The sequence below is a fragment of the Ceratotherium simum genome, chromosome 11 (genome assembly GCF_057802395.1).
Source record: "Ceratotherium simum simum isolate JZ-2026a chromosome 11, ASM5780239v1, whole genome shotgun sequence".
NCBI lineage: Eukaryota > Metazoa > Chordata > Mammalia > Perissodactyla > Rhinocerotidae > Ceratotherium > Ceratotherium simum.
In genome coordinates, this window is record NC_141910.1 from 67494186 (window position 1) to 67510398 (window position 16213).

Here is a 16213-nt window from a genome sequence, read left to right on the forward strand (position 1 = left end):
CTTTTTTAAAAAAAACTCAGTACTCCCTATGTGTATATACACAATGGAATATATATAATGGACCTAGGGTCCTGGGTACCCGACGTGGGTGCACACATCCCCTTCAACTCTCAAACCTTTGGATTGTTTCTTAATCCTGTGGGATGGATGTGGCTTAGAGGAAGGCCAGATTAGGATCCTCTATAGCGTGGGTTCCCAAAACATGGCCCCTAGACATGGGCTAAGCTTGATACTGCAGCTGCGTCGAGTACTTGCTATTTGTATATATACACAATGGAATACTACTCAGCCATAAGAAATGAAGAAATCCAGCCATTTGTGACAACATGGATGGACATTGAGGGTATTATGCAAAGTGAAATAAGTCAGAGGGAAAAAGTCAAATACCATATGATCTCACTCATAAGTAGGAGATAAAAACAAAACAAACACATAGAGACAGAGATGGGATTGGTGGTCACCAGAGGGGAAGCGGGGAGGGAGGAGGACGAAAGAGATGATTAAGCACATGTGTGTGGTGATGGACTGTAATTAGTCTTTGGGTGGTAAACATGATGTAATCTATACAGAAATCAAAATATAATGATGTACACCTGAAATTTATATAACGTTATAAACCAATGTTACTGCAATAAAAAAATAAAAAGAAAAAAGAATAAAATAAAAATTTGCCATTTATTGCATGTCATTTATGTCTAAATAAAATCATTAAAAAATCCCACACTACACAGAGGTAGCATTTCTTACTTATCAGGCTTGTTAAAACCCCAAAATTTGACAACAGAGTTGATTAGAAAGGTTATAGGGAAACGGGGACTCCCCTTTATTGCTGGTGGGAATGCAAAATGGTTAACCCAGAGGAATCTGGCAAGATCCATTAAAATTACAATGGCATATGACCCTTGGACCCAGAAATTTGCTTCTGAGAATTCATCCTGCAGATATACCTGCACGCTTATACGTGCAAAGTAACAATGTAGGTGCAAGATTTCATACTGCAGCACCCTTGGTAACAGCCCCCTTCCCCATAAAAGTAAATACGCCAAGTGTCCCTCTCTGGGGCTGGTTAATAAACTATGGTTCTTCTCCCACGTAGAATGCTAGGTAACTTAAAAAGCGAGAATGCTCTCTATATACCAATGGGAGAAATCTCCCAGGATAGCAAGTAATAGTTAAGTGAAAAAGAAGCAAGATGCAGAACAGCTTATGGGATAACTACTTTGTGTTTAAAAAGGGAAGAAATAAAAATATATATTGGAATCTCCTTTTATTTGCATAAAGAAACACCAGAAGTGTATCCAAGCAACTCATAAAAGTGGTTTCCTAAGTGTGGGCTTGGAGGGGGTCAGATGAGGACCTCTTCTATAAGGGAGACTTCTCATTGTATAGCCTTTTATACTGTTTTTATCTTTGAAGCATGTGAATATATCACCTGTCCAGAAAAAAAAAAAACTTTATTATAACCTTTTTAATATAATGAAGAATCCCTGGCCCTGAGATGGACTCCATAGAGGTATGTCAGGATTAAACTGGATGATGGCTGTGTGAAGGGCTTATTGAACTATAGCAACGTTCCTCAGTCTCAAGCCCACCTGCCTCAGAATCACCCTGAGCCCTACTTAAAATGCAGATTCACAGGCCTGACCCCAGACAGATCCAGTCAGAATTCCTAGAGGTGGTACCCAAGGACCTGTGCTTTTTTTAAAGTTCCCCAGGAGAATGTATGGGTGCTAGAAGAGGAGACCCACTATCATGAGATGAGGGACATGTGTTCAGCACCCACTATGAGCAAGGCACTGTTCTAGGAGCTGGCCACAGAAATACAGTCCCTGTTTTCTTGGGGCTTCTATTCTATAAGAAACCAAGAAAGTATTAAATAGAGCCATATGGAACACAGAGAATTAAAACAGGGTGCCCTAGAGGGACTAGGCTGGCCAGTCTGGAGAAGGCCTCTGGAGGAAGCAACATCTAAACTGAGATTGGGATGATAAGAAGGAGCCTGCGCTGCAAGGGTGGGGTGGTGGGTGGGGGTCAGGGGCCTTCAAGCTAGGAGAACAGGTTGTGCACCACCCAGGACAGGATGGAGCCAGGGCAGTGGGAGGTGAGTGGGCCAGTGAGCCGTGAAGGAGGACACCTGGGGCCTGACCAGTCAGGGATCTGGAAGCCAGAGTCAAGAGTACGGATTCTATACAGAGGGCACTGGAAAGTCACAGGAGAGTTTCAAGTAAGAAAGTCATGTGATATCGAGTTTTTAAAGAGATAACTCTGGCTGCTGTGTGGAAAGTAGATGAAAGGGGAGCAGGGAGATGGGTTAGGAGTTTGTTGAAAAAATACAGGAATGAGATGAAGGTGGCTTGGATGAACGCAAAGCACTGGATATGCTGAGAAGCAGACAGATACGGGACAGGTTTTGGAGGTGGACCCCACAGGGCTCAGTCCTTACTGGAGTCTCAAGCGGATGGTCAGGAAGGAGATGCCCAGACTGTCTGCCTGCGCCCCAGGTGCATGGGCCCAGGGAGCCTTTGGCTGAAATGGGAAAGACCACACAAGAGGAGAACGGAAACATGTATGCTGTCTGTTGAGAACAATATTAACTAAGGATATGAGGCCAATGCCAACCTAGGACCATTTAAAGTTGCCCCTGAAGCTCTTGAAAATCAGGAAAGTCGAAGTGGCTGCCATCTACGTAAGGTGTGAAGAGTGCCACAAACACAGTGCTGAGCCAACAGGACTGGGCTGAGGTCTGGAGACCAGTGGAGCCGTGGGTCCCAGGAGTTGGCCAAGGTCTAAGATGGAAGTGCCTTATACTAAATTTAACTTCCAAAGAATTATTTTGTAAATTTCACAATGTTGCCTCAGGCTGGCCCTCACCCCATGCATGCTGCACACAAGCGGCCAGCCGACATTCCTTCCTTCCCTGCTGGCCGGACTTCTGGTTTGGTGAGAGCTACTGGGAGTTGGGGGGGGGGGGGCGCTGTGCTCATCAGGTATTGAGTCATCTAAGGCAAAGGAGAGACTGTCCCAGTAGGGCCTGAAGGAAGGGATGAAGGCAGGACAGCAGGGGAGACACCAACTGCCATCGACCAAGGACCTATGACCTAGGAAGACCGAGAGGCAGGTTGACCAGGTTAAGGCCTGACACTCCTCAGCTACGTGACCCTGCACACGCAACTTAACTCTGTGAATGCCAATATTCTCACTGATGACGTGCAGATATTCACCTGGTTCACAGGGCTGTGGTCCAGGTTCATGAGAAAATGGAGAAACGGCAAGGGTTTAATACCGTGCCTGGCACACAATGTGTGACCAGTAAGTGGCAGTTACCAAAACAGGGAAGTGACAACCATTGGGTGGTGTGGAACTCAAGACAGAAAACAATATAAACAGAGGCACAGAGGACATGAAGGGGCGGCCCTCGGTGGAGTGATAACTGTTCTAGACCTTTCCGCATCCAGTAAGAGCAGCAAAGTGCACGGAGCACAAACACACGGATGTAGCAGACATGAAAACCGTGGATAACGTGGCTCCAACAGACACACACCAACTCTACACAATGAAAACAAGAGAATACACCCATCCTGGGTACCCATGGAACACTTAGAAAAAGCAGCACTATACTAGGTCACAAAGAAAACTTGAAATTCCCAAAGGTAGAAATAGCTCTTTCTTCATTCTCTAACAACAAAGCAATAGATTTAGTAACGAAAAACAAAAACACAAATGACAACAAAAACACTCAACCTTCCAGAAATTAAAAGGTCTAAAAAACTTGCAGAATGTCTAGAAAAAATGAAAATGAAAATTCCACATGCATGTCAAAATTTATATAATACTCAGAGAAAAATGCATTGCCGTAAGCATTATAGAATGAGAGAAAAAAGAAAATAAATGAACTAAGCATGTAACCCAGTATGTTTTACAGAAAGGAGCAAGAAAATAAACCCAAATAAAGCAAGAGGCAGGAGATCAGGATAAATGCAGAAATTTAAAATTTCAAAATTAGAAATCAAAAAAGTGACAAAATTGATTTTAAAATTTGAGAAAAAAGCTGCTTCTCTTAAACAAAAAGTGAAATAGGTAATCTTCACTGGGTAGCCTAATCAAAGAAAACAAACACCAAAACATGAGAAGTTAGCAGAGACAATTACAAAACTCACAAAAATATAGGTTGGTAGACTCCATGCAAATAATTTGGAAAAGTTGATGAAACGGATTATTTTCTAGGAAAATGAAATTTGCCAAAATCAATACACTTCTCCCCCAAAGAGAAAACTAAGAGACCGATAATACTGGATAATTTCGTGAACAGAACTACTCCTAAAAATGCAGCAAGGGAGCCGGCCCCGTGGAGGAGTGGTTAAGTGCACGCGCTCCACTGCTGGCAGCCCCAGTTCAGATCCCGAGCGTGCACCGAAGCTCCACTTATCAGACCATGCTGTGGCGGTGTCCCACATAAAGTGGAGGAAGATCCGCACGGATGTTAGCTCAGGGCCACTCTTTCTCAGCAAAAAGAGGAGGATTGGCATGGATGTTAGCTCAGGGCTGATCTTCCTCACACACACAAAAAAAATGCAGCAAGCCCCAATATGTCACAATGACATATTTTAAACCTTCCAGAAACAGATCATCCTATTATCATCTAAAGCAGCTGTTCTCAATCAGGTGCCAGGACCAGCGGCATCAGCGTCACCTGGGAACTTGTAGAAGTGCAGATTCACAGGCCCCACCTCAGACCTACTGAATCAGAAATTCTGGAGGTGGAGCCCAGTAATCTACGTTTTAACGAACCTTCCAGATGATTCTGATGCACACTACACACTGTTCAGCTGTGCCAAGCCAAGTGTGGTCTGCAGATCAGCAGCACCAGTATCATTGGGGAGCTTGTAAGAAATGCAGATCCCAGGCTCAGCCCAGACCCACTGAGTCAGAATCTGTATGTTATCAAGGTCTCCAGGGGATTCTGGTGTGTGTTTGAGAAGCATTGTCCAGAGCTCTAGCCCAGCGCTGTCCAACAGAAATATAACTGAGCCACACAGGTACTCGAAAAATTTCTAGTAGCCATGTTTAGAAAGGTAAAAACAGTAAAATTAATTTTAATAATATATTTTATGTAACCCAATATCCAAAATATTATTATTTCAACAGGTAACCAACATAAAAAATTTGTTATGATGATAATATTATATCAGTATTAGTGTTATTTGTGCATACTGAGGCAAACAAAATCTTATAATATTAGTAAACAAAGTTAACATTCCAAGTAGGGTTTCTCCTTGGAATGCAAGAATGATTCAATAATTACGATATTTATTAACAAACATACCATATTAAGGTCAAAGAAAAAAAAGACATAAGACCAAGTCACTACATGCCACAAAAAAGAATTTGAAAAAAAAATGCAATACTCGTTCCAGATAAATTTTTAGTAAAACAGGGGGCCGGCCCCATGGCGTAGCAGTTAAGTGCGCGCACTCCACTGCTGGCGGCCTGGGTTCGGATCCCGAGTGCACACGAGGCATCGCTTGTCAGGCCATGCTGTGGTGGCGTCCCCTATAAAGTGGAGAAAGATTGGCACAGATGTTAGCTCAGGGCCAGTCTCCCTCAGCAAAAAGAGGAGGATTGGCATGGATGTTAGCTCAGGGCTGATCTTCCTCACAAAAAAATAAATAAATAAAGGCATGAAAAAAAATTTTTAGTAAAACAGAAACAGATACGCCTTTAGCACGATGATACATTTCAAAACAAGAGCCAAAATGATATTTAATAGTGAGACACTAGAATTATTCAAATTAAAGGCAGGAACAAGACTAAGACGTCCGCTACCATAACTGATATATTAAATATTTTTCTGGAACACTAGCTTATGCAATTAAACAAGAGAAAGAAATGAGAGAAAAGGGGAGAAATTACTATTTGCAGACAATATGATCACACGCCTAGAAAACCTTACAAAATAAGCTGAAAAATCATTAGAAACAATAAGGAAATTCAATATGTTGGCAGGTCATGAAGCTAATACATGAAAATCCCTATTTACAAACAATAAGCATTTAGAGAAAAGATCTCATTTGTAATAGCAACAAAATAAAAAATGTAATACTTGGGAAAAAGTCAATAAGATATTGTGCAGGACTTTTATTGAATAAAACATCAAAGCTTTACTAGAGGAACAAAGAAAAAGAATTAAGTTAATTGAAAGACCAACTGTGCTCACGGAAACACTCAAAATGATACGAATGTTAATCCCTCTAATTTCAGTGTAATCCCAAATGAATCATCAGTAGGATCTTTGCACCAACCATGTGCCAGATTCTGCCCTGAATGCTTGGGATATATCTTAAAAAATAAAAATAAAATTCTGTTTGCTCTTAGTAGATATCTTAAAATAAGTTCTTCAAGATTTGTAAATATTCGGGCTGGATCATGAACATATGTAAGTGTATGTGTATTTTTTGTTTCATTTTGTTTCACCAGGGAAGGAACCATACAAAACCCTAATAACTGGAGTTAAAGTGAAACTTCCTATTTTCTTTTTGTACCTTTATAATATTTGATTTTTTTCAATGTGTACATATATTACTTTTTAAAAATGTCAACAATTATCCAAGCAATGAATATGACATGTAAGGCATTTTTAAATGTCTGTATTAAAAAAAATACTGTTAAATATTGTCATAAATAATAACAATGATTGATGGTAGAGACTGGGAGGGCGGAAGGGAGGAGGAAAAAGCCCTTTTCTGGTTAGTTCATATAAAGCCCAGGACACCAGGTCCTGCTGGGGCTGGTGGGAACCAGTTAGAGGCAGGGTGGGCATAGACAGACAGACCACTAATGGGCAAGTTGATGAATCTGGATCAAGGGTCTATGCTCTCTCTTCTGCCACCTCCGGCCCATTTGGCTCTTTCTAGGAGTTTCTCTATGGGCATGTTTCCTCATGTGGAACACGAAGTGGTTAGATTAGATCTCTAAGGGCCTGTCCAGCCCCAGTATTCCAGGATTCTTTCTTCCATTCATTCATTCAGCCAGTCACTGAAGGCCAACAAAGGTACAGGTGCTGGGGATCTAACTGTGCAAACGACTGGGCTTGTGGAGCCTAGAGTCTAGCTGGGAAGACAGATTGTGATCAAATGACCCCACAAGACAACGTACAAGTTCGCCGTGGAAAGCACTGTGAAGGAGGGGTGCACTCGGTCGTATCAGGAGAGGGTAAATCAGCAGATCTGAAGGCAGGGGCAGGTGAGTCTGGGGAGCTGAGCAGGATGAGCAGGTGATAATGGGGGCGAATGGGGTATGGGGAAGGTTTGAAATAGTCATTACAGAGAGCGGGAGAACAGTGAACCCACACAGTAGGACTGCCAAGCTGCTCTGAAGAGTGGAAAGCACACAGCATTAATAGGTATTCACGCTAAAATATGTCATGCAGATAATCTCAATCTGATATCCTTGCAGAAAGAGAGAGAAGCAGCTTGGGTAATTCTTTCTAAACTATATTTTTCTTCTCTTTAGAACGTCCTTAGAAGAACCAACTCCCTAAGATCCGCATACTAGGCTGACATCTACACTCAGGTATGTAATCTTTGATCAGCCAACCCTCAGTCAACTTCATGGAACCACGTGGGTAAAGAAAAGCCACTGGCTATTCCCCAAGCCAGGTAATGCACTGGGGGCAAGCAATAGTCACCAAAGTACCACAGACACCCGTGAGGTCTACCTGAACGCCCAAGCGCCTGTGAAATGCAATATTTCAACCAGCACTGCAAAACAGGCTAAGATACCGTGAAGGGCTCAAACATTAAAAGAATGGGTGGGGGGGAGCTTTTCAAAAGATAAAATCGTTTGGTTTCTCAAATGTTCATGAATTACGGTATAAATTACAAAGGTAGCATGGGGGAATAAATCAAAAATAAAGGGAAGGCTCTAGTAAGCAAAACCTGCCTTCCAGCTACATGGAAAAACACTCTAGTGCCCAAGTAAATAAATAATAAAAGGATATGGAAACAATACACCTTGAAAACTCCTGTCCCTCCTCTGTTCTCCTGGCCAGAAGCAGTGCTGACAGGTTTCTGCTGCCTGGGTTGCATACCCAGCCAGCATTCATTTATCTAATAACACTTGAGTACTTTGCAAAGAATCAGGTAGGGCATTTCAAAGAACTGGGATACTTTATTAGTATCCCATTATTTTACCCCAAGTTCCAGTATTAACCTGAAGACGAGGTACCCTGATCCTTGGACTAGATAAATGCTAGAAATAAGAATTGTGGGTGCTCAGACGACACCATTTTTCTTTTTCCTCTGATAGGAAGGCTCTTGAGAATTTATACCCACAAGGAAAAATAAAACAATGCATAGTGATTTTCATTCTTACCAAACCTAGCCCTGTTTTTTAAAAACACTTTAATTCCTCTAGGTCCTATCTGTTTCACAATTACAGCCTTAACTATGCTTGCTCACACATTCTCATATAATTGCTTAAACAAATGCTTTACTACATCACATGCAACTTGTGCAACACCCAGGTACAGAACAAAACACTAGTGCTTACTGAAAAACAACAAACAAAAAAGAAACGAAAACAGATGTAATAATAATCCAGGATCACAGAATTGTAGAGCTAGAGGGGGCTTTGGTGACGAGGTTAAAGGACTTGCACTAGAGAAGAAAACTGGTAGCAAACATGGTCTAGAAAGGCCTGGCAAGATAAAATGCTGACTAGCTGTCATTTCTGCAGCGGGCCTGGGAACAATTCAGACTTCCTAAGCCAACCCTGCTGCACCTCACCACACAGAAAACGGAAGACGACCGCCAGCCTGGGGGCATGGGCTGCCCTCCTCGGTCTCTGGGAGACCCCCTCCCCAGGGTGCAGAGCAGCCTAAGAAAGGAGTTGATATTTAGGGATCCAGCCACTTTTTCCTCGGATGTTAATTTTTCATAGAACATGTCCTGGGGTTTGATGATACCTTTTTTTTCTTTTTTTGTGAAGAAGATTAGCCCTGAGCTAACACCTGATGCCAATCCTCTTCTTTTTGCTGAGGAAGACTGGCCCTGGGCTAACATCCGTGCCCATCTTCCTCTACTTTATATGGGACGCCGCCACAGCATGGCTTGACAAGCGGTGTGTCGGTGTATGCCTGGGATCCGAACCTGTGAACCCCGGGCCACCAAAGCAGAGCACACGAACTTAACCGCTAAGCCACCGGGCCAGCCCTAATAATACTTGATGTAACATGATTTTACCGCCCTTCATTCTTCCCTGAAAGCACAGAGATGATCGCTATTATCCCATTTTACAGACGAGAAAGCCAAAGGTTAGTTTTCTTTCTCAAAGGCTATAATCTACAAACCGACTTGGTGGCTAGGACCGCCTTTATGTGGTTATTCCGACATCCCACATACAGCAAAATGTTACCAACTAAGGATTCTTGTTATTCTTAGGCAATGGGTAGGTGAACAGCACCTGGAAAGCAGAAAACCTAATTTCTAGCCCGTGGCACCAATGTGCAGATTAGAAATCCTCAAAGTATGCCCACTAGGACTCCTAATTATAACTTTTCCTTAAAAATGCATTAAAAAAGGCAGTAGCAGCCACATTACCGCTCCACTGAGAAGGGAAAAAAAACATGTGGCCACAGGCTCTGAAAATCTGCAACGCTCTACAGAGGCCGCGAGATCAAGCAGGCAAACCCCGGGTCTCCATCCTGGCTGTGCAGTTCAGTAGGTGTATGACCTGGCCTTGAAGACTAGCTCCTCATCTACCCCAGCTGTATTGTTTTTAAATCAAGTGAAAACACTTGTTAAACAACAGATTTTCATCTTACCAAAATAAGGGATTGTTATTATTTAAAAACTACCTAATAGAGGGCCGGCCCCGTGGCTTAGCGGTTAAGTGCGCACGCTCCGCTGCTGGCAGCCCGGGTTCGGATCCCGGGCATGCACTGACGCACCGCTTCTCCAGCCATGCTGAGGCCACGTCCCACATACAGCAACTAGAAGGATGTGCAGCTATGGCATACAACTATCTACTGGGGCTTTGGGGGAAAAAATAAATGAATAAATAAAATTATAAAAACTACCTAATAGAGAAATTTTAGCAAATCCATATGGCATAATGTGACCGTGGAATAGTTAACAGTGAGATCAAAAGAACAAGAAATGAAGGGAGAAGCAAGTTACAAAATATGTATAAAATGATGTCACCTTTATTTTTATATGTAGGCATAGATAATATTCACGTGTAGGAAAAATTGGATGTACATACTGCAAATATAACACTGATTATCTCTGGATGGCATAATCATGCATGATTTATATTTTCTTTTTCATGCTTTTCTATAGTTTGCATATATTTTCCAATTATTATGTATCAGATTTGTAAAAATTGTTTTAAAAAATAAATGATTTTAAGACTCTAAAATATCCTCCTACACTTTCCGTGGGAGGGTGAATAAGAACAACTTCTTGGAGGGGGGCTGTGGGCATATCTGTAAAATTTTACATGCAAACACTCTTTGATTCCACATTTTAACTTTTAATTTTCCCACTCCTACATGTGCACAAAGAAGTATGAAAAAGGATAGTCCTTACAGCATTGTTTGTAATAGCAAAAGACTAAAAACTTAGGGCTGGCCTGGTGGCACAATGGTTAAGTTCACGCATTCTGCTTCGCCGGCCCGCGGTTCGCGGGTTCGGATCCTGCGTGGACTGAAGCACCGCTCATCAAGCCATGCTGAGGCCGAGTCCCACAGAGAGCAACTAGAAGGATGTACAACTATGACACACAACTATCTACTGGGGCTTTGGGGAGAAGAAAAGGAACAAAGGAGGACAATTGGCAACAGATGTTAGCTCAGGGCCAACCTCCCCCAAAAAAACAAAAAAAAAAGACTAGAAAACTTAAATGTCCATCAATAGAGAAATTCAAATAAATTAGGGCACGCCTATTCAAGGTAACGCAGCCAGTGAAAAGAACATGCAGCTCTGGACCGACATGAAACTCTCTCTAAGATACATGATTAAGTGAAAAAAACAAGGTGCAGAATATATGCTATCATTTGTATGAAATTATTTTAATATGTTCATATTTACTTGTACATTTACACGCTGTCTCTGGAAGGCTCTCCTAGAAAACTATAATAACATTGCCTCAAAAGAGAGGTAAGGAAGGACAAGAAAGAGAAAACCAGGCGAGAGGAACACTTAATCTTCACTGGATAGCCTTTCTTTCATGCCCTGAATTTTTTACTATGTGCATATGTTACTACAAAAACAAAACCAAACAAAAAACTTAAAAGCCTTGGGGGAAAACTACACCAATTATTTTTCTAAGTGTTTCAGCACCTTCTGCCATGATCTTCATTTTGAAGGCAGCCCCCTAAAGAAATACCGGCCCCAGGGGCCGAAGTGCGCGCGCTCTGTTGCAGCGGCCCGGGGTTCATTGGGATCCCGGGCGCACACCAACGCACCGCTTGTCTAAGCCATGCTGTGGAGGCTTCCGTCCCATGTAAAGTGGAGGAAGATGGGCATGGATGTCAGACTAGGGCCAGTCTTCCTCAGCAAAAAGAGGAGGATTGGCAGATGTTAGCTCAGGGCCGATCTTCCTCACAAAAAAAAAAAAGAAAAGAAAAAATACTGCCCCCAGCAAACAAAACTATGCAAGGGACCTGCATGCTGCTGTAGACCCAGCACCCTTATTCGGCCTTCTCTGGCTCTCTCTGCGACCTCTAGGACCAGGTTCAGACAAGTATGGGCTCAGCCAAAGCAAGAGCACCGTGTCCTTCGACAACAATGTCACAGTCTCACTTGTATATAGTAAATAAGAAATAGTTTACCTTTCAGCAAAGGCATCGAGTTTCCCCAACTCATCAGAGAGGCCAACGAGGGAATCCAAGGTCCCCACCTAGAAAGATCAGAAAGAAGTTAGAGGCTCACACTTTCTGGTAGAGAAGGGTGGGTGCCTTTTCAACAACAGTGCAGGGAATTCTGAAACTTCCATCTTGAGTTACTTGTCCTTGGTCAATTGTCAAAGAACTGGGAAGAGCTCTTAAGGGAAATCAGTGGATTTGGGAATTCTGGTTTTTTTTTAACAGGATAAACTGTCAGATTTCTGCCATAGGTAGGAGTGACCTACGTTGTGGTCTGCCCTCAGCTCATTTTCCTCTTAGAATGGCGGTCTGCTAGTCATGTGAGTAATCCCCATAGAGACACCAGAAAGCAAGTTAGAGAAGCTATCGTTTCTAAAAGCCTTTCTTCTCCAAGACAGTCAAGCCCATCCCTTTCTCTGCCGTTATTAACATGATCTTTTTAGGGCAGGGGGGCAGCTTTCCCTCCCACTTCATCATTTGTGGAAGTCCTTTTCTTTTCAGATTACTTATAACGATCTATTTCTTAGTGTGGAAATTATTACAGAGTCCAAATCTGTATTTAAAGATCTATTCACAGGGCCTGCCCCGTGGCATAGCAGTTAAGTGTTCACGCTCCACTGCTGGCGGCCTGGGTTCCAATCCCCGGTGCACACCATCGCACCGCTTGTCAGGCCATGCCGTGGTGGCGTCCCATATAAAGTGGAGGAAGTTGGGCACAGATGTTAGCCCAGGGCCAGTCTTCCTCAGCAAAAAGAGGAGGATTAGCAGATGTTAGCTCAGGGCTGATCATCATCACAAAAAACAAATAAATAAAAAATTAAATAAAGATCTAGTCACAGATTCAGAAGGAAAAACTTGATCCTATTACCAACCACCCATCAGACATTAAAAAGTAATCAGGAAATTACAAAGCCTGGAAGCTTCTTTTCAAGCAACTTGATTTTAAGCACCTTGAGGCAGGGGTGGTGTCTTTTTTTATCTTTGTACCCTCCAGTCCAGCACAGAGCCTCACACAGTAAACGATGAGTGGATGCTGAAGTTACTAACCTTCACAGCGTCCATCAGTGGACAAACACTGGCAGGTTTGAAAAGCCAGCAAGATATGGGTTCAGAACTCAGAACTAGCTCTACCCGCCCGGGTCTGCTCCCTCAGCCCATCTTGATCTCCAGAGTGGGAGTTGTGAAGATTTGAGATCATGCGTTTAAAGTGCCTGGCCTCCAGCCTGCTGCTCCATAAACACGAGCAAATGTAGAGGCATCACCAACAAGTTATGACAGCTGACGGTGCACTCATTTGGCAGAGGGGCAAACTGAGGTTTGAAAGAGAATTATGGGCAGTTTGCTAGAAGAGCCGCCTCTGAGCAGTTAATGCCATTCCTTCAGCACCCACAAAGCATTTACACCAGTCGTCTGGAAGAATGCCTTAAGCTTCTTCCCCTTGGGAACCTACAATCTTAGGAAGCACTGCAAAAAGCCCACTCTTTTTGAAGTAAAAAGATTGTACATATCTTGTTCCTATTTCATGTTTGTTTCATTTTAACTTTGTTCTCCACTGCAAGAGCCCTTGGATGCTTGTGCACTATCAAATCTTTCTGCTACCTGCCTAGTTATCACTAAATCCCCTTCCTCCCTCTCCATCAGGACCAGAAGGATCCTGGATTTCCTGCCCTGCTCTCAGTTCCAGAGCACAATCAAAGCTGAAGCTCTCCAAGCCTGCACATTTAAACCATATACATGTTGAAGACAAAACAGGCAGAAACCGAGAACAACTCACGTGGACCCAAGTGTGTAAAACATTCTTCCCACTTTTTGAAGCATTAGACACAGCTACCCGCACCCTTCTCTCCCTCTTCATTCTGTCCTGTGGCCGTAAGTCCACAGGTACCCCAATTAACTTGGGGCTACAGCGTGAAGTCCCATCCAAACCATCAACACCCCCTGTCCATCCTCACTCCCCCCAGCTAGTCCTCTGCTTTTGCCCTATTATTTTCTTCTTGGCTTCCCAGAAGACATCCCCCATCCCAATCCATCATCTCCTTCCTCCTCCCCAGGAATCTTACCTTGAAGTCGGGAATCACGAATTTGGTGTTATAAGACAAGTTGGACTTGGAGGTTACTGTATTCATCCTCTCCAGAGCCTGTAAATTTTCCTTGTCACCAGGGGCAGAAATTAACCAAAACTCCGACATGCTTCCGGTCTTCTTTTACCCCGTTACTGACCAGAACCACAGCAACATACACAAACAGAAACAGGAGAAGTGTCAACTATCTCTACTTCTTCACCACTCCCTTCCCTCAGAATTAATCCTCTCCAGGGTCAGTCACTTTTCCCAATTCCCATTCTTTGCCCTTTGACCTTCCAGTTCAGAGTCTGTATTTCCAAGGACACTCATTTGCATAAAGGAGTTGATCTGAAGTGTTCTTATCTCCTCTTGGAAAGCCCTCAGGTCTCCACAAAGACTCCCAAAGGTCCTCCTTACCTAGGGTGGTTCTGACTGGTTTTAAGGAGGAGAGGGGGAGGAAGGGAGAGCATGATCCTGTTCCTTTCACTCTCCACTTCAGTGAAAAACCCATACCTGACTTCATAAAATAGGGGACAGGAAGCTGGCTTTGGGCACCTTCTGGAATGATATTTTTCTCCCTTCCACTTTGCATCCTCTGGAATGCAGGATGGGGTGGAGGTAGGAATGAGACAAGAGGCAAACCCCAGATCTTAACTGACCAACCTTGAGATTGGTGCTAGCTTTAAATACAGACTTCAGAAGGACACCCCTTCTTATAAAATAAGAAAAAAAGCGGAGGATTACTAAAGTCGTTTTCCACAAGACTAGGTGTCCACCCTGCAGAGGTGGGTAACTTGGGCCTGGCGGGTAGTTTCTGTCCAGCGGCTGCTGAAGTCGATTAGCTCTGCTCATTCAAACGTGTACACACCCACACCTTTCTCCCCTCTGCCTGTTTCTCCCTTCCCATTGCCTCCCAAAGCGTCTCCGGACGGCTGGGGGAAAAACAGGGCAACAGCCAGAGCCCCATCATGGAAGGTTTTCTTTTTGACCCCCAGCCTCACTCTACTCCTAGTTAATCTTAGTCTCTCCTAACCCCGCGCAGCTCCATCGAACGCAGCTCCCTTCGGTCTGGACTGCTGGTGGCCTGGGGACAAACCGGCCCTGCGTAGAACCTGAGGAGATGCCACCTGCCCGGCCACGGGGAGGGCGCAGCGGGGGCGCCGGTTCCCTGGTTCCCACGGAGAAAGCGCGGACCGGGACGGCGCCCGTGGGCCGAGGCGAAGCGGGGATCAAGGGGACGCGGGCGGCTCGCGCTGGCCCCCTGGTCGCGGCGCGCGCCTCTCCCCCGCCGCCTCGCGTTCCGATCCGCCGCGCGTCCTTACCGGGAGGCGGGCCGCGCGGTCGGGGCTGCGGGCGGGCGCGGGCGGGAGCGCACGGCCGGCTCCCGGGAGACAGCGGCTGCTGCGCGGCGCCCCGCCCCGCCCCGCGCTTTAATCCCCGCGGGGAGACGGCCCCCGCCCGCCGGGTATTTGCATACCCGCCCGCCCGCCTCCCGCGTGGCGGAGCTGGGGCCCCGCGCCCGCTGCGGAAGGGCAGCGGAAATGGGACACTGCCCTTCGGGTCGTGGCAAAGATCCCCGGGCCCCTGCCCACGGGGCCTGGGTCCTGGTGGGATTCTGGGGAGCATCCGACGGGGTCTCCAGGCCCACAAGCTAGCAGAGCAGACGGGACGTGAGGACGAAAAGAAGCAGGAGCAGGTGAAGCACTCGGGACCGGGGCACCCGCTCACCGCAAACGCTGGCTTGCCTCTCCCCAGCTCCACCCCCACCCCCACAGTGACAAGGGACAGGGTCTCAGGGGAATCACCGAGAGACACGACGGACAGGGGAAGCGACGCAACAGGTTCACATATGTTTTGGAACACGCGGCTGGGCAGAGGCGCAAATCTTCCTGCGGATGTGGGCAGGAGCTTGCCCTTGGTTGCCAAGGAAACTCTCCACTGCCTGACGCGCCCACCTCGCCTTACCCTTCTAAACTGCCCTGTATATAGGAGGGATTTAAAATTTACTGTCTAGTACCACCATGTCAGTTCATGATCTGTGCTGTGTGAAACAAAGAGAGGGAAACCCCAGAAATTAACGTGTGAAGGTTAAGAAACAAAACAAAAAACTGAGAATTCATTTTCTCTGGAGTAAAGGAGGAAACTTCAGTGCATCCTTCTCTGTGGACAACGTTTTCAGTGGTTTCTGGGAAAGATAAAAATCTCAGAATTATTCTTTGGGGGATGTTAAAGAAGGTATGGTTGCTTCCTTGAGAATAGGCTCCCCTTACTGTATAAAACTAGTCAG

At 44.8% G+C, this 16213-nt stretch overlaps 1 protein-coding gene across 8 annotated transcripts in view; it reads right to left on the bottom strand.

The window, feature by feature from the left end:
- The window catches only part of ATP6V1C2 (ATPase H+ transporting V1 subunit C2), a 53687-nt gene extending 38364 nt beyond the window's left edge, over window positions 1–15323 (bottom strand). For 2 of the 8 annotated variants that reach the window (XM_087437151.1, XM_014792159.2), the window contains exons 1-2: window positions 13924–14916; window positions 11831–11898 (exon numbers count right to left, since the gene is read on the bottom strand). In XM_087437151.1, coding sequence (XP_087293277.1) covers window positions 11831–11898; window positions 13924–14052 — 197 coding nt within the window. In that variant the 5' untranslated portion in view covers window positions 14053–14916. Of the gene's footprint in view, window positions 1–11830; window positions 11899–13923; window positions 14919–14959; window positions 15031–15248 lie in introns of those variants that run through there. The other 6 variants (XM_087437153.1, XM_087437152.1, XM_087437155.1 and 3 more) reach the window with 6 other exon arrangements.
- Window positions 15324–16213: the final 890 nt, after the last annotated feature.